This window comes from Arachis ipaensis, chromosome B06, assembly GCF_000816755.2.
Source record: "Arachis ipaensis cultivar K30076 chromosome B06, Araip1.1, whole genome shotgun sequence".
Lineage (NCBI taxonomy): Eukaryota > Viridiplantae > Streptophyta > Magnoliopsida > Fabales > Fabaceae > Arachis > Arachis ipaensis.
The window spans coordinates 127,075,924-127,095,432 of NC_029790.2; the positions used below are offsets into that span (position 1 = coordinate 127,075,924).

Here is a 19,509-nt window from a genome sequence, read left to right on the forward strand (position 1 = left end):
TCCACGCTTTACATTTTTTTTCCTCCCTTACACACAAAAAATAAATCTCTAGGTAAACTATAACAAAAAGAAAGGCCCAGAAAAGTTAAGCCATTAATAACTTCTCCGGCCTGGCCCAATCTTTGGGATAATCTTCCCTGCGCCACATAGACAATTACAACAGAAACAAGGGTTCACCTTTGCAAATAACACAAGTTACATGGGAGCAAATGAATATCCTAATAGTAATAGACCAGCAAACCTCTGAGCTCTGACTCTTCCTGACAAAAAAGTTCGCGCGGAGACCCAATTTGGCGCGTAACTAAATTAACCCGCCAAATGATTATTCGATTACTTGCACACTCTGCACTGCACAAATAACCATTCTCTCTCTCTCGCATCTGTATCTATCTTCTCCATTGCTTCTTCTTCTTCTTCTTCTTCCACACACACCATGTCACTCAAGCGAAGAAGAACCCACGCTCCCAAGCCCGCCCTCGACGACGACGTCATCTGCGAGCGTTGCTCCTCCGGCGACTCCCCGGCGGAGCTTCTCCTCTGCGACAAATGCGATCGAGGCTACCACCTCTTCTGTCTCCGACCTATCCTTCCTTCCGTTCCCAAAGGCTCATGGCTCTGCCCCTCTTGTTCCCACAGTGACACCAAGAAACCAAAATGTATGTTCCCCTTTTTTGGTTAATTTCAAACTTACTTTTCTTTTTCTGCACCAGATCTACAAATCCATAATATTTGAACAATACTCTCAAATAATAATGTACAGTTTTTAATCTTAAATTTTTAATTACATAATAACTGACGGCTACATGATCAATTTCATTTTATTTTTTTCTCAGCACCAGATCTACGTAGCTATATTATGTTGTCCTATTTTTACTAGATTCAGAATTTTATTTTTTCATTTTTATAATAATTAACAGCTTCTGCGTTTTCGTTTGGATTAATGCAGCATTTCCACTTGTTCAGACCAAAATCATTGACTTCTTTAGAATTAAACGGTCTTCGGAGGAAACCTTAACTTCAATTCAAGGTATGGAGCGTAGTATTCTATTATGAAAGTGAAGATTTGAAGCTAATTGGAACTAGTATTATTTTTTTTTTCTTCTGATTTTGTTTTTGTGTTGTTACAGATGTTCGGAAGAAGCGGAAGCGGGGAAGCAGCGTGGCTTTGTTGAAGAAGAAGAAGAGGAAGCTTCTTCCGTTCGTTCCGACCGAGGATCCTAAGAGAAGGTTGGAGCAGATGGCATCGCTGGCTACAGCACTGATGGCGACAAAAGCGGTGTTCAGCAATGAGCTTACTTACATTCCTGGTATGGCGCCAAGATCTGCTAATTGTCCTGCTTTGGAGAGTGGTGGGATGCAGGTAACATGTTTGTGAAAATGTCAATTAGATGAATTTGTTCTGAATTTCGTGCTATGTGAAAATTGGAAATTCCTATTGAAATGATAAGTATGTCATTGTGTTTTGTGCTTGTTTATGGAATTGTTATCTTTATAGAAGAATTATATTGAGACACTGTTAAGTATGGTTTATAGTGCAGGCCTCATCTTAAAAGAATATTATACATTATACTTTCTTCTTAGTAATGCTTGTGGTGCTGATGAGTGCTGACTAATGTATATTAATATCACTTTCTGCATTGAAGAATTTGTTTAATTAGACAGGCTTAAAACGTGGAGCCACACCAAAAAAGAAAAGTGAGAGGGGAAAAAAGGAGATGGAGTATGTGCCTAACAAAGTAACAAGTTGCAAAATCATTTTGTCTATCCCTTTTATCAAAATAGTAGACTTTATACCATTTGAGTTGTTGCACTTGTTTAACTGTTTGGGGAGCAATCATCATAAGTCAGAGGAACTGTAGAATGATTTGCTTTGTAAATGACCAGTTCTGCAACTTTAAGTGAAACATATAAATATTAAATAGAGAAATGATAATTTCACTCTTATTTTTTATAATGCCATTCCATTGCCTGTTAAATATGTCTTGTTCTGAGCTATTGATAGGTTATCTCACAGATAAATGACACAAGCAAGATTTTGCATATGAAATTTACGGCTTATGCAAGACTGTATTTGATAACACAGTAGAGGGGGTAAGAAAACAGTTAAATAGAATCTTAGAGTTACAGTAGTTGCCACCTATAAGAAAAGAGTAACAATAGTTGCTGCATATTAAAATTTCAAAATCAAAAGTTGAAGCATCCAAAAAACAGTAGTATGACAGCGTGAATCCAAGCTATTGTGAGTTAGTTGTCACAAGTTTGACATATTTCGTAATTCTCAAATTGATTCTTCAATTGTGCAAAAAGAGTGACTACGTGTGTATTTCTTCATTTTTCTTTTTACTTTTCCTTTATTTTCCTATTGATCTAGAATTTGCTACTTAGACAAATTTGTGTATTTAATTCAGGTCTTATCAAAAGAAGACACAGAAACTTTAAACTTGTGCAGAACTATGATGAAAAGAGGAGAATGCCCACCCCTCATGGTTGTTTTTGATCCTCTAGAAGGGTAAGCAGATATACAAACATAAATTGGCATTTTCTCTTCTCATGAATAGTGGAAATAACTGAACACTTTGCTAGCAGTGTAATAAGTGGTGAACTGGGAAGGTAACTTGAAACTAGTTGTGCGAATAAATGTAAATTCCATAATTCATCTAGTGACTACCTTTAACTTCATCAAACTCTAGTTAACTGGTAAACTTTTGTAAGTTCACTGGTTTAGGTCTTCGATTGAGTTTACGATTTTATAGGTACTTGTGTAAGCTCCACAAGTTTAGGTGAACTCTCAAGTATGTGGGATCTTAATTGAAAATTGCACACACAGGTAGTTTATTACTGATTTTTAGTGATGTAGTCATCATCATACTTATGTAGTGATATCATTTATCCATCATAGATCGGATGTGGGATCTTTATATGATGAATGGGTAGTATGTCGCCGTCTCGCCGAGGAGTATTAATGATGATTGTGTTTATGAAACATTTCTCTTTACTGACATTTCTGCCTTTCTATTGAGCTTGATTTTTCAGATTCTGTTTGTGCAGGTTCACTGTTGAGGCAGATAGATTCATAAGAGATTTAACCATAATCACAGAATATGTTGGAGACGTGGACTTTTTAAAGAATAGGGAAAATGATGATGGGGATAGCATGATGACACTTCTTTCTGCTTCTAATCCCTCCCAAACGCTTGTCATCTGTCCAGATAAACGAAGCAATATAGCACGCTTCATCAATGGCATAAACAACCACACACCGTAAGTTTCATCAATCTTTAATCTTATTCTTTGCTGCCTACATATGTTACTTCTATCTCAGAATATAAAATAATCTTATAAAATGTCTATACTATCCTTTTCTCTATCTTCTCTTCAATTAAACATCTTCCATCATAATGCTTACTGCTACCACTATAAAAATATCAACACCACCATTAATGGTAACACCAACACTATCATTGCTCTCTGTTTTTTTGTGAGATTGTTCTTCTTGTTATGCATTCAAACTTCGAACCAAATCATTCTCTCTTTTGTATTTTCGATCCAACACGCTCTTGTGAACTTGGACATCTTCTCCATCCCGAAACTCTTCCTTAGAGACCCTAAAGCTGCGCGGCAGAAACTGATGTCATGGTTCCCTTCGGGCAGCGCTGCGATGCCAGCACCGGAGAGGGCAAGAAGCATGTGAGGTACTGCTGACAAGGGGTGATAGTGAGCGGAGGAGATTGGCGGCGGAGATGCTGAGTTAGTGCTCCGGTGAGGCAGTGGAGCAGGGTGGTGGCGTGGTTCTTTGAATGAAATTCAAGGCAAGGAGATGAACCCAACTTTTAAATGATGACCCGTGCAAAAAGTTTTTTTGGCGGTGGTGTGTTGATGTTTGGAGTGTTGCAGGAAAAAAAAAAGAAAGGATAAAAATGAAATTTTAAAATAAAATTATTTTTTAAATTATTTAAATATAAATATGATTATTTTATAATTAATAAAAATTTTAAATCTTTGTCATTGGTTCAAAATTTAAATGGTCATGATTCATAAGGAATCTTGCACCATCAAGAACTATAATATACTTTCCCCATACAAGAAGCTTCCCTATAACTATAAGTAAGCTATATGTAACACCTTATTGATCGAGTAGTATAGTCTGGTATATAAAATCATCCTTTTTATTGTGGCTTAGTCAGATGCTAACATTGTACTATATATGGGCTCCAACATGCATTTAGATTATCAAGATTAGTCAGATGTTACCTTTTTGATTTTGCACTCCATGTGAAGTGTAACATTATCTTTTGAATCTAAGTAACGTAAATGTTTGATAGAAATAAAACATTGAAGGGAGTTGTTTTCCATGCAGGGAAGGAAAAAAGAAGCAGAACCTGAAGTGTGTGAGATTTGACGTCAATGGTGAATGCCGGGTTCTTTTAATTGCTAACAGAGATATATCAAAAGGGGAGAGACTGTACTATGACTACAATGGATATGAACATGAATATCCAACTGAACATTTTGTCTAAGCAAGCCAACTCCAACCAAGGTCATCATTCCCCCACCCCCTCTCTCTTCTAATTTAGTTGATTGATTCAATTGTTAGTCATCATCTACAGGGAATGGCAATCATTAACAGTTATTCTTGTAATCTCCACTCATGCGTAATTGCTTATCCAAATCAGCCCCCATAGTTGTTCATGTTAAGAGTTACTGATTTTACTTTTTGTTGGCATTGAGATATATGGTCTCCAACAGGCAACAGGAAGGCTCTCAAATATATTGATAACAATGAGATTTGAATTGTGTAACTATTTCTTCAATATAAAAAATTATCAGAGTTAAACAATGTTTTTTTTGGGAGTCAACATAACAGTTGATTTGATTTTCTAAAAGGTGATAGTTAAGCCCTTAAACGTTTTGAAAGATCACAGAAGACTTCATTGCAAATTGAAAAGAAAAAGTCTAGGGACAGCAATTTCAGACTTCATTGCAAATTGAAAAGGAAAAGTTTAGGAGGCTAGCAATTTTATTGAATTCTGGTCAGTATATAACCATCAAAGAACTAGCAAAGAAAAGTGAGCCATTAGATGAAATCTTACATCAATTTCACACTATTAAAATCATTATTAATAGTTGTTTGATGGTTATAAATCACAAAAATTATTAGCCTCCTAGCACTCAATTGAAAATAGAGTATATACTCAAATAGTTTCTTAAGAAATTTTATATTGGATATTTTGGTTTTTAAAAATTTTTTATTATATAGGTCTTTGAATTTTACAAAAATAAGCCATAAATTTTTTTAATCACACTTGAAGACTTATTCAAGTAAAAAAAATGGGTCTTATTAAAATATAAGGTTACAAATGTGGTTTTTTTTTTTGGTGAATAAGGACAAAAGAAACATAGAAAAAAAATTGAGGGAAGGGACATATCCTTTGCTAAAAAAATTCAACAAAATCTTGTTGGGACAACAACCATTCCATATAAAAAATATTGCAATGCATGGCAGCTTTCGCCATGTAATCCACTGACGCATTTGCAGTTGGATTAGAGGCAAATTCATAATCCAAGTCCATATAAGAAATATTGCAATGCATGGCAACTTTTGCCATGTAATCCACTGATGCATTTGCAATTAGTTGGATTAGAGACAAATCCATAATCCAGGATTTGTTACACAGTTTTTGAATCTTGACTACGAGATTAAGATGAATATTTGAAGAGCTCTGAACAATAGCATGATATACCTCGATGCAATCCGTTTCTCAAATGACCTCTTTAAACCTACAATTTGAAGCCAAACAGAGACTGCATAATATGGCAAAAAGCTTACTTCCAACAACATTGACCTCAGAAAAAATACCCAAATAACCCTTAATCGAATTACCCAATTGATCCTTAAGAATGCACCCAAAACTAGCCACATGTCGAGAAACCAAAACACTAGCATCACAATTTAACTTAATCACCGAATTAGGAGGAGGAATCCAAGAAAAGGAAGGAGAATTCGGGTTTGCATTTCCCACAAAAACATACATGGCACCAAAATTCTTAGCTGCATTTTTCAGTAGAAGAATTACCTTGAAAGTATTCCAGGCATCATCATCCTTGAAAATATCATTGTTGCAATCACGCCAAATCCACCAAACTGCCGCGAAGAACAAGCACTAGCTCTCATGAAGGTTATGCTTGACCCAACTATGGAAATCCCTGCCAATGTCATCTATGTTTCGTCCAATTCCCAAGGTATGCCAAACAATGTGGGCTTTAATTAAACCTCTGAAGCAATGCAACACGTCTTCTTCCACCAGCTTGCACCGACGGCAGATCGCAAAAATAGCTAAGCCTCTGCGGTAACGGAATAGACTGGTTGGCAGGGCATTCTGAATCCCAAGCCACAGAAGTAGCTTAATCTTTTCCGGATCCACTGCCAAAGCCAGAGTAAATTAATAGCAGGATCCCAAGAAATCTTATGACTCAGCAATCAATCTATCCATACCTAGCTGAATAAGCCTTGGAGTTAGAACTACTCCACAACCAACTAGGATCAAGATCACCATACAAACCTGGTCAAATAGAAGCTAACCTGATTTTAAAGTCATTATCAATGGGAGTGAATAATACTCCAATTCCAGTTATCATGGGACCAAACATCCTCTACCCTCAAAGCTATGTTTGTGTTATGAACAAAAGGAACAAAAGCAGCAAGACAACCATCCGGGTGCCACTTTCCAAACCAAAAGGATTGAGAAAGACTACTGATGTTCCAAGAAAATTCCTCTTGTATCTTGACCTTAGTCTTCATGATGTCACGCCAAATACCCGAGGCACCAATAAAATCCATACTCTCCATAAGAACATCTGACCCATATTTAGCCTTCAAGACCCGAACCCAGAGCTTATTAGAACTATAAAGATATTACCACAGAAGCTTGTCCATTAAAGCCAGATTTACACACTTCGTATCTCTAACACCCAAGCCACCAAAATTGCGAGGAGTAATAACTGTCTCCCACTTGACCAGTTTAAGGCACCGCACATCAACTTGTCCCTTCCACAAGAAAGACCTCATGATAACATTAGTTTTTGCACAAATAGAAGGAAAAAGAGAGACTTGCATATGGTAAATAGGTAAAACAGAAGTAATAGATTTAATCAAACATAGTCTACCAGCTCTATTAAGAAGCCTACTTTTCCAATTTGCCAATCTGGACTTAATATGGGACAAAGTTTTCGCAAAAAATCTCTAGAAGAACGTGGGTGTCCAATGTTAACACCCAAATATTTTCCCAAATCGTTCGTCAACCAGATCTTAGAAACTCCCATCAGCACCTCTCTTCAACTATTGGATATATTCTTAGAGCAAAGAGCTTTTGACTTCTCAAAATTAACCTTCATACCCGAAGCTTTGCAAAAAAGATTCATAGTTCTCATGAAATTCCGAACTTGAGACCTGGTCGCCTTACAAAATAGGAGCAAGTCATCAGCGAACATAAAGTATGACAACCGCGACCCATCTCGAGAGACAGCCGCAACCTCCCAGTTTGCAGAACTGACTTGGACTTCAATGAAGGTAGCTAGCCTTTCCATACAAACGACGAAGAAATAGGGCGACATAGGGTCCCCTTCTTTAAGCCCCCTCCTAGGCTAGAAACCCTCCAATTTCACACCATTCCACAAGATGGAGAGGTTAGATGCATGAACACAATTCATAATAAGATAAATAGTGCACTGGGGGAAGCCAAAAACACCCAAAGACTTCGCAAGAAAAGTCCAATTCACTCTGTCATATGTCTTTTCCAAATCAATTTTGAAAGCAATGGCTCCTTTTTTTGACTTAGTCTTCTTGAGAAAATGTAGCATCTCCTGAGAAACGATAATGTTATCCGGAGCACCCCTACCATGAATAAAGCCCCCTTGAGTAGGGCTTACTATCTCATCAAGAAAAGGTTGCAACTTGTTAACCAAGACCTTCATAATGATCTTATAGATGATGTTGATGATGTTGCAGAGGCTAATAGGCCAAAAATCCATGAAATCACTAGGGGTTTCGCACCTGAGAATAAGAAGTATGAGAGTTTCAACCAAGGACAGACTCAAGGGACCACCAAGAAAGGCTCGTTGGACAGCTTGCCAGTCATTCCGACTGACGACCTCCCAATACTCTTTGAAGAAAAATGCTTGAAAAAACCATCAGGATCAGGAGCTTTCAAGAGACTCATGTTATCAAATGCTTGCTTAACTTTCAAGAAGGACACCAGCTGAGTAACAGAAACACAAGCATCCGGGCTAAACTTAGGAGACGGAATCACTCCCAAACACGAAACTTCAACTTGCTCAGTAGAACAAAAAAGCTTTTTGTAGAATTTCAAAGCCTCAGATTTCAGAACATCCTGATTCATAGCCCAAGAACCATCACTAATAAGAAGACCATGGACTTTATTGGCTTTCCTCCAAATGATAGTCTGTAAGTGAAAGAATTTAGTGTTACGATACCCATATCACACCCACTGCTCTTAGACTTCTAGAACCAGAATAGTTCTTCCTAAGCCAAAATAGTATTCAACGCCGCCCTTAAATCCTCCTCCTTCTCCCTCAGTTCAGCATCATCACTAAATTCCAGCCGTTTTTGAATAGCCTCTAATTGAAATTCAAGATTTCTCTTGTTGGCAAAAATGTTTCCAAAGACTTTAGAATTGAACTCTAACGAAGCACTCTGAATCAAGTTCAAACTCCTCTGAATACACCCTGCAGTAAAAATCCCGTCCCATGTTTTCTTGATTAATGGTTTATACTCCGGATGAGATGTCCAGGTCGCCTGAAATCTAAAAGGTCTGGCACCCCTCTTCATCGGGGCTTCAAGGCACCGAACTAAGAGAGGGCAATGATCCGAGTGAAGGTGACACAGAACCTCAGCATAAGCCTCCGGAAAAAGCAACCTCCAGTCACCATTGCTACACACTTTATCAAGCCTTTTAGCAATTTTTCTAAACCCATCTGTTCTCCAAAACCAAGTAAACATCTATCCGGAAGTAGCTAAATAAAAAAGATTACAAAAATCTAGAGCATCTAACAAAGAGGCACTGCGAGAAGGATAAAAATTACGACCCCTGACCTCATCTGATCACACAATCTCATTAAAATCTCCTAGCACAAGTCAAGGATCTAGCACTGTGGAGGAGATATCTCTAAGATGATGCCATAGCAAATTACAATTAGAATATTGGGGGCTCCTGTAAATGGCACTACAAACCCAAAATTTATCAGCTCTGTCAATACGAACAGTTAAACATTGTTCAAAAATCCAGAGAACCGAACAAACAAAGGAATGATCTGAAGATAAAAATCAGATACCACCCTTGTGACCTACAGCTTCCGAGATACCCACAGAAAAATAACTCAAATTGCTCAAAAAATCTTTCATAGAATTAAAGATAACATGTGTTTCAATAAGAATAAAAAATGACGGTTGAAATTTTCTAACCAATTCCTTACAATGAACCTGACATATCCTATTAGAAACTCTCCTCACGTTCCAACTAATGATATTTAAAGATGCACAATCCATAAAAATCATTTGAGGAAAAGTTGGAACATTACCACAAAAGAGTTACATGGTGGGGCTTCTGTCTCCAGGCTTTTGGGTATCACCCACCGCCACAGTGATGCTTGACCGCGCCTCATCCCCCTACTTCCTAAGCAACACTTCAATAGGGGATCCTTGCAAGGACCCTGGTCACTGTCGCTTGTGTGTGGAGGAAGAAGAAGAAGACTTATTCCCAAGCCCAAGTGAAGGAAGACTTGGTTTCGCTCCAGCAATGCTCCTAGTCTTAGTGTCATTTTATAATGGGTTCCTTGTGGAAGATTGGGACAGCTTGTCCTTTTCTTTCCTATTCACTTGGACCCACCCCTCATCATCTGCATGGCTCAAAGATTGCTTTGAATCACGTAATGTTTTCCCGGGTGGAATTCGGTCCTTCCATAACCGGCGCCTCCTTTCTGGAAACAGAACCAAATTTAAAAGTTAGAGCTTTTACTATTTTCGAATGAGGATTTGTTATCAACGGTAGTTCCGACTGCTTACTCATCGGAGACACACGCAGTCCCTCCACCACGTTATCGACATAAGCAAGTTCTGTGCACTTTCCTTTATCACAGTGTCTGTCTGTAGCAGCTACACTTCAAACATATTAGATACAGATTCTCATATTCCACATCATAAACTTTATCGTCCACTCCAATCTTTGTAATCACATGTTGATCCAAATTTATTTGAACACAAGCCCTCGCATACTTTTCCCTTTTCGTTGACTTAGTAGCTAAGTCCACACGGAATGGTATTCCAATGGCAGCCATTATAGTTATATGACGCATGGCTTCTTCATCATAATACCAGATATTAAGAATCCATACCAATGTCGATTCGAAGGAGTTCTCAGAGGGCCTGAAGGAGGTGCTCCATCATTTGACGGCGACATAGCTAAACCGCTTGGTTCTCCAAACATTCTTAAGCTTATAAGTAATGGCGGTATAGCTAAACCGCTTCCCAAACACCTTGATGATGATAGCATCATGATAAGGTTCAGCTAACACTGCACGAGCCTCTAGCATAAACCGGACCCAAGAAATGCCAGACTTTCCGCTCATTATCGTAACAGTTGCCATCTTATTACCCACCAAAAATTCCGTGACCCTAACGGTAGAACCAATAACTTTGTCTCTAAACAAGATCTTCGAAGATACCCCACCATTCAACCCTACACTCCCGTACCAACACCCTTATTCCCTCCACAACACCAACCCCCACTCTCCCCCTTATTCCTTCTTCCGGCATCGCCAGATATCTCACTGTGTATCCTATCCTCACGAGCCCCCCACTACCACTTCCTCTTCTCTCACCTCCCCTCTTCCATATGTATTTTAAATAATTAACCCTCTAGGTACTCTCTTATAAATGTGGTATTTGATTGTTTATGCGTGTGTTTCAGATTTGATTCTTTATTTTAACAATTCAACTAGGTATCCTTTAAAAATGGTACAACATTCAGCCTTTTCTTACAATAATTCAAAAAATAATAATAAAACAAACACATCTAAAAATTATAAATAGATTTAGTGTCTTAAAAATTAAATCCATATTTAAAATACAAATTAAATCAAACTAAAATTTAAAATTTAAATCTTAAATTTCTGTTTCAAATTTAATATATTTAATATATTAATATATTATAATTTAAATACACATCTAAAATTTAAATTACTCAAAATTTAAAATTCAACTTTTAAAATTCTGTTTAAAATTTTAAATTATTTAATTATTTACTAAACACATTCAAAATAGAAGCAGAGAAGTCACAAAACCCACATCCAAAACTCAAAAACTCAGAACGGCAATTCAGCGGCACTCTGAAGACACAGAGAATTCATTCCCTGCCGCCGTTCGTCTGCACCACAGTCCTCTTTGGCCTTCATCGTCGACGCCCCACATCCAAAACCCAGAGACTCACAACAGCAACTCAGCGGCGCACGTTGACAACCTCGAGAAGTCATTCCCTGCCGCCATTCGTCCGCGCCACCCGTTCCTCTATCATGGCGATCATCCACAACGCTGCATTCCTCTCCTTCCAAGCTCATCTTCCTCACCGCCGTTTGTCCACGCCGACGACTTAGCTGAGGTTTGGATTATTCTGACACCACTAATTTTTGTATTATTCTGTATAAAATTCTGATTTTTTTATTTTTTTTTTGAAAATTAAAATCCGAATAAAATGGCTTGAGAAGATTTACATATATATTGTAATGTGAATTTATTTTTGCATGTGCAATTTCTGAATTTTAGAAGTGTTTACATCTTTGAACCGAGCTTTTCGTGTTGGTTAGCTTGCAGTAATCGCTATTTGTGGGTAAGTTCATACTTGCTGCTTTAGATTACATCAATGTAGCTATTACTGGGCAATTTGGGTCAGAAATTAGCGTAGGCTTGAAATTCATATCGTAGGCTTGAACGATTATTATACTTGAGCACTAATATTCTTATTTGTGTGTTAAAGTGTTACAGCATTACATGAAAGCTTTCTTTTTTTCCCCAATAGTAAATAATTTTCTTAATTTTGAGTTTTTTACTTTTTAGAATGGATTAACTCTGACGGGTGCAAGAAAATTATGATTAAGTTATATTTGTAGTGTGTTAATGGTTGAAAGGTGTGATTTTTGTTACATGGCTTTCATAGTCAATTAGCTTGCTGAGTGGGATGCATGAGCTGGTTACACTGCAATTAAAAGAAATATATCTATTTGTTGGGGTGAGAATAACGATAAGAACTTCTACAAGTAATTAGCATAGATTATTATGATTCAGGATGTGTTTATGTTGTTACCTCAATTCTACAAGTGTTTTCGATAAAAACTTTATGTTTAACCTTATGATATGAACAAAGTGCAGTGTAGAATCATAATGCCAGTTAAAAAACGTACTTCATCTGGTACAAAGAAAGGAAAATCAGCAGCTAGTAAGGCTTCCGATGGCAAACTTGATGAATCTAATGTTAACAATGTCAAAAAGAAAGTTGGAAGGCCGAAGAAACCCGAGGGTCCTAAAAAGGTAGTTTGTTTCTCACTTTAGGAGTTTTCAAGGTTTGCAAGTGAGGTACACAATTTAACATATACTAACTAGTGGCTCAATTTTTTAGAAAACACTTGATACCCGTTGCTCTCCAACTGCCATTGCGCATATGATGGAGCATTTAAAAGATAAATATCCGATCAAATCCCAAGAATTGAGAAAATGGGTTTTGGATGCCTGAGGCACATCCCTAAGTGGTCGATGAACCAAGATTTGATTGTCGCCCTGGCACGGTCATATAACAAGGAGCGAATGCATTTGGAAGTTAAGACCGGAGACATACCGGTGAATGCACGAGTGATAAGTCATGCATTGGGACTCCCTGCAAATGGTAATACGTAAAATATATATTTAATGTAAAGTGCATATATGTTCTCTTTTTACGGTGCCTAGTAAGACTATTGCTAGTAAGTGTTTTTTGGATGTAGTAAAACTTCTCTCAACCCTGTGGTTTTCGTGTTACAGGTGATAGCTTCCCGAAATTAGATACGAAGAAGCATTGTCACCTCATAGAGACCTTTGAAGGCAGAACCCAAAAAGAGGTTAAGACCCATGTTATTAGATGCTCGGTTACAATAGAAGTAAAAAAGGAGGAGTTCCGACGCTACTTCATAATGTTTGTCATGAAGGCCTTTCTGTTTGCTTCAAGTAACAAGTATATTATCACTTCATTCATCCTGGGCATGATAGATGTGCGTAATCCAATGAGTTTTTTTGGGGTAGACACATCTATGACTGTGTTAAAGAGGGCTTAAGGAAATATAAGGAAGATGGCATAAGGACTATTGATGGATGCATGTTTGCTCTTTTGGTAAGTTGAGCCATATCACTTGTTATACCTAGATTCGCTTGAATGGTAGTGCTAATTTGCTAATGTGTTTTTGTGGCAGATACTTTACTTGCATACGAACAAACACGGGGACCTTAGGGAATATTCTGGTGGCGTTGAACCATGGACTAAGGAATGGACTGTTGCTGAGCTTAGAGAAGTAGTAAAGGAAGAACAAGTTCGGGAATTGGTATAGATACATATGTACAAGTATTTAATTTTTTTACTGTGAACCTACACTTGAGAATTAATTAATAGTGTTAATAGGGTCTAATTCAGAAGATTGATGAGTTATGAAAATCCGAGAGGGAAAAGGGCAACGTCGATGAACCACAAAAGAGAACACATGATAAGCGACAGGGTGCACAAGTTAGACCTCGAACTAAGGAGCGAACAAGAAAAAGACCGAAAAAAATTGTTGCCGAGTCAGATGAGGAAAAATCTCTCACCGAGACTGACGTTAGCGATAAAAAATTATGTCATAGAGAGAACCCAAGCTCAACATCCTCAGATAAAATTAATGTTCCCTTGTCTCGAGATCGAGTGTTGAATGCCACCAAAATCCGGCAGGAAAGGCAAGTTTAAATGACATTTTACTTTAGAATTAATTTTATATTCCTTCCTTTTGTGGCTAGATTTGTATGAGTGTAATTATTCATTATGTTATATAATAATTGAATGAATTGGTGTGTATAGTCTTGATCTCCAAGAAGTTTTCGATGCTAGCATTGAAAAGTAAGTGCATTTACTAATGAATATGCACACTAGTATTGGAATGAATATGTCTTATTTGTACCATTTTGGATGTGTTTCAGCAATTAAATGTGTAACATTGTGTAATTTTAGATGTGTTTAAGGAAGTCCTATTATAATGAGTTAAATGACTTAGTGTGTGTAGACATGAGCTCCAAGAAGAAGTTGTTGCTGATTGTGGAGCACCTAGTCCCGTGAGCAACAAAAAACACCATGCTGTCATCGCTAGTATTGAAAAGTAAGCACGTTTACTAATTATCGCTGTTATAGTTTACCTATGCGATATGTATAATAGTATTGAAATGAGTAAATGTTATTTGTATCAATTTGGATGTGTTTCAACAATTATTTATATGCCATTTTGTAAATTTAGATGTGTTTAAGTAACTCCGTTTCTGTTATATTATATTGACATAAAGTACATAGTGTGTGTAGTCATGAGCTCCAAGAAGAAGTTGTTGCTGATTGTGAAGCACCTAGCCCTGTGAGCAACGAAGAGCACCATGTTGTCAATGAATCGAGTGTAAAGTAAGTACATGTACCAATTATTATTGTTTCAATCTAGGGATATAATATATACACTAGTATTTAAGCGGTTGTAATGTGCATTTCTTTGGATTGGCTGTCCATCTTTTATTTAGGGAGTGCAGGACATCAAAGTGTTTAGATATGGTTGTGTATTCCGGACTCCACGAAAGCGTGAATGATATGGAAAGCAGCGAGGTTGATCATGGAATACCCCAAGATGATGCTGAAGAGTGCAATAGGCTTTTCTCGAAACCAACATCTGTCAATAACACTCCACCAACGCCTGCTCCAGTTATAATTCCACCAGATTTTGATGAAGATGCAAAAGAGAAGGTGTACAGATGGGTAATAGATGACAGAAATCCGTTGGATGAAGTTATCGTGTGGTACTGGACACATTATACGTTGGACCTAACACGAAGAGATCTGAAAACATTAAGAAGGAGGGAATGGGTCGACGGTCGGGTAAAAAATCTAATAAATAATAGCTATGTATATAGAATTTTAACCTACTTTTATTATCTCTTTTTATTTTGCCCTTTATGCTTTTATGCATGTGCAGGTCATAGAGTGCATGTGTGCACTCTTTAATGAGCTCCCAGCCAAGAGGTTTCAAGAAGAATTCTACTGCATTAATCCAATGATATTGGTATGATGAACACATATCAATGTTACTTTTTACTTGTTTTTACACCGATACACCTAGTAATAAACTAATACGGACTAAATGTGTACAGATTCGTGTTATGACACCTATGAATGTTGAAAAATTTAAGGACAAACACAACTCAGAGTATGTGGGGTTAGCAGAATGTTGGGGGAACGAGATCCGTCTGTTCAACAAGGTAGAGGCGGCCAAGAGACATACGGTATATGTTCAAAAATATTACATCCAACAAGTATAAAGTTTTTTTGTGCATCCCTTTGTATCTTTGTAAGAGTATCGAAAAATAAAATCTGAGTATGATGCAATTCTTTGTACCCATCTGCCTGGATAATCACTGGTGGTTGTATGCTTTTCATCCAAAAAGTGCGACATTCTTTGCTCTTGACTCCCTATTTAGACCCTCTCTTACCGATCATAGGGTGAAAGTGGATGAATACGCGGTAAGTATAAACACGGTCGATACAAATTTCAATCATGTCCAATTAAAATCAATAACCAATTGTATCTGACTAATTTCGGTATGTCCTCTTATATACAGGCCAAGCTTATTGACGAGTTGGCCCAACTCACTTTTTCATGGTACAAAGTCCAGGACGAGGGCATAGGAAAGCCCCTTTATGTGGATGTTCCGATTCAACCAAATAAGTATGGTTCAATGTGATGTCTTATTTTATTGGGTATCAACACCAAATTAACTTGATGCATATTTGCTTTTCTCTTGATTGATAGTTATGACTGCGGAATTTTTGTCATTAAATTCATGGACTCATGGGATCCAGAAACTCTTGACATGGATGATTATGTTGTGCCAGTTTGGACAACGGTAGGCCATAGATCCATTTAGAACAATGTTTCTAATATTTTTTATGATATTATTGTTTGGTGACATTGAACATTAATGCATGCAAGAAGACATGGCTATAATGAGGAGGAAGTACCTACTAGACATCATGCTTGATCCGTGGAATGGTTATCTGAATACCGTGGAGGCTGTTGCCCATGTCCCTTTACGGCGTGCGCCTCAAAGGAATAAAAGAAAAGAGTTGAGAGATCCTTGGACTGCGCCAAACACTGCTGAGCTAACAAGAAGAACAGAAGAGGCAGCATGCAGGAGGGCCAATAGGAGAAAGAGGAAAACATAGCACTGTGCAAATAAAATTAGCGTTTAAAATTGACATATTTTGCTCATTAATCTAGGATATCATCTCTTTATTTTTCATGTTGTTAAGAGACTCAATTAGCCTTAGTTATTTTCCTGTGTTTATCTTTTATGTTAATTGTTCATGCGTTGTGGATACAGCAATTAAAATATATGCAAATTAATAACTAGGTGTCCGTTTTACTTAAACATTTTTGGATCAGTAAGGCGAAAAAAAATATCTTGTGCTATTTGATAGAATTTTGGATGTGTTCTATAAATATTTTCAGTTCGATTGTACTATTTTGTATGTGTAATAAACTTACGAGATAAACTAATTTCAACCATTATCTTAAACTACCAACCAATAACATCAATAAAAAAAATTAAGATGAATAAATACTAATGCTCAAACAAGTAATAAAATTATTTTGGATGTGTTTTAAAAATATTGTGTATATAATATCATATTATTAGATGTGTTATAATTGAAAAATAAGAACACGATTTTTATAACTATACCAGCTACATCTTCTCTCTTAAACTCTAGATTATTTTTTGCTTCTTTACTCAAAATACTTTATTTTGTAACCGTTCAAATAAGTAAAAAAAAAACCCAACTAATAATTTATATAATAAATATTAGATGCATTTTATCGAATCAAAAATTAAAAGATTAATTGTATTCTGTACGTTTATATTTAAAAACTATAATTTAACGATTTTGAAAACATTTATATTTAAAACTAGTAATTTTACGATTTTGGATGTGTTTTAAAAGATTTTGTATATAATATCATACTATTAAATGTGTTATAATTAAAAAATAAAAACACAATTTTTATGACCATACTAGCTACATCTTCTCTCTTAAACTCTAGATTTTTTTTCGCTTCTTTACTCAAAATACTCTAAAAGACTTGTCACGTAATTTTTTTTGTTCCACAATTTATTAGTCATTTAATTGAGGAAGTAAGTATTTTTGCAGTTCCATTCAGATATAATTAGTTATCAAAATGGATATATTATGCTCTTTAATCGAGGATGTCATTTTTTATGTTGTTAGGAGACTCAATTAAGCTTAATTATTTTGCTATGTTTATCTTTTATATAATTGTTCATTCACTGTGCATACACTTGGTTATGCCATGTAAAATTTTTTTTCAACCGTTAACTAGATTGACTTGTAACACATCCAAAATTATATTCCTTCTTTTAAATTGGTTCCTGAACACATCTAAAACTCATTCATTTGAACCGATGAACCTAGCCTTTGCAACTGCTAAGTAATATAACATAAGTATGGTCCTCCATATTAATTAAACAAATTACCACTCCAAAAATGAGAAACATACCCTACCCTTTTACGACACATCAAAAATGATATTTTTGTTCTAAAAAAAAAGAATTAGATCACATCAAAAATTCATAAATAGAAATGAAATTATATAACCTATAATTAGCATGCAAGTAAAAAAGTCGGCCATAAATATCAGAAGAATAAATTAAGACAATATCAAAAATTCCAAATGAAAAAATGTTAACAAACCTCAGTCGTGCACTCAGTTTCTATAGCAGAATTGCTTGAACTATCACAACTATTTATATCGTCCATATCAATATGGGTATCAAATGAGTGAATTTCTTCTGACGACGGCTACGTGTTCAAGTCTATCACAAATGTCATGTTGATGTCTAAGATTATAAATAAAATAATGGTCATTATAATATAAGAAAAAGAAAAAATTGTAATTAAACATTTTTGGATCAGTAAGACCAAAAAAAATTATCTTGTGCTATTTGATAGAGCTTTGGATGTGTTCTAAAAATATTTTTAGTTTGATTGTACTATTTTGTATGTGTAATAAACTTACGACATAAACTAATTTCAACCATTATCTAAAATACTAACCAATAACATCAATAAAAAAAATTAAGATGAATAAATACTAATGCTCAAACAAGTAATAAAAATTCCAACTAATACTATGATAATATATGTTAGATATTTTTTATAAATAATAAAAAAACTTAAATTAATTGTTGATTGTAAAAATTTTGAAACCGTTAATGTTCAAATAAGTAACAAAAAAATCCAACTAATAATTTACATAATAAATATTAGATGCATTTTATCGAATCAAAAATCAAAAGATTAATTGTATTCTGTACGTTTATATTTGAAAACTAGAATTTAACGATTTTGAAAACGTTTATATTTAAAAACTAGGATCAAATAATTTTTTTTTTTTTACCAAAGATAGGAGACTCGAACTCGCAACTTCTTAATTGAGTATGGGGAGACTATGCCATTTGAGTTATAACTCATTGGCTAGAATCAAATGATTTTGGATGTGTTTTAAAAATATTTTGTATATAATATCATACTATTAGATGTGTTATAATTGAAAAATAAAAACACAATTTTTATGACCATACCAACTACATCTTCTCTCTTAAACTCTAGATTTTTTTTTGCTTCTTTACTCAAAATAATTTATTTGTAACAATTCTATTGATAAAATCAAATAAAATCAAACTTGTTCCAATTAAATAAGAATGGAGTTTGTATGTTTATTTTTAATTATAATTAAAAATGATAAACATGATATTTCATAACATTAATTAAGCACATGTGTAAAAGGTGGTGTTACCTTTTATCAATGAAGAGAGGGTGCTTCAGCTGGAAGCTGGTGATACCTTTCACCGATGAAAACTGAGAGGAGGCTTCAGCTGGAAGATTACTGTTTCGTTTGAAATTCACTAATGCAGTAGTGTTACGTAAAAAAAGGAATAACCCGCTGTATTTGTTATGTAAAGTTACGTAGCCCATCTCAAAGTCCCGATAACTAGGGGTGGCAACGGGGCGGGTAGGGGCGGATTTTTGCTCTACCCGACCCCGCACCGCCGTACAACAACCCGCATAGAACCCACCCCAGTTCTACCCGCGCATAGTAAAACGTTGAACTCTAACCCGC

At 35.9% G+C, this 19,509-nt stretch overlaps 3 protein-coding genes and 1 long non-coding RNA gene across 5 annotated transcripts; 2 read left to right on the top strand and 2 right to left on the bottom strand.

Moving 5' to 3' along the window:
- On the top strand, positions 248-4,834 carry LOC107648474 (histone-lysine N-methyltransferase ATXR6). Its single transcript, XM_016352325.2, has 6 exons — positions 248-656; positions 947-1,027; positions 1,128-1,360; positions 2,409-2,509; positions 3,049-3,261; positions 4,358-4,834. Exons 1-6 carry the CDS (start codon positions 434-436, stop codon positions 4,515-4,517), a joined length of 1,011 nt encoding a protein of 336 aa, XP_016207811.1. The 5' UTR covers positions 248-433; the 3' UTR covers positions 4,518-4,834.
- Positions 8,540-9,016, bottom strand: LOC107647559. Its single transcript, XM_016351630.1, has one exon. The coding sequence runs from the start codon at positions 9,014-9,016 to the stop codon at positions 8,540-8,542; it is 477 nt and encodes a 158-aa protein (XP_016207116.1).
- Positions 12,757-14,145, top strand: LOC110264177. 2 transcript variants are annotated; one of them, XR_002349905.1, is made up of 3 exons: positions 12,757-12,947; positions 13,082-13,427; positions 13,507-14,145. XR_002349905.1 is itself a non-coding variant. In XM_021105844.1 (2 exons), the coding sequence occupies exons 1-2, from the start codon at positions 12,779-12,781 to the stop codon at positions 13,369-13,371; spliced, it is 459 nt and encodes a 152-aa protein (XP_020961503.1). In that variant the 5' UTR covers positions 12,757-12,778; the 3' UTR covers positions 13,372-14,145. The 2 variants fall into 2 exon arrangements, 1 of the variants encoding a protein (XP_020961503.1); XM_021105844.1 differs by having other exon boundaries at positions 13,082-14,145.
- Positions 16,233-19,267, bottom strand: LOC110264178. The gene is made up of 2 exons (XR_002349906.1): positions 19,232-19,267; positions 16,233-16,467 (listed from the first exon to the last, which is right to left on the bottom strand). It is a non-coding gene; the product is annotated as an uncharacterized LOC110264178 (long non-coding RNA).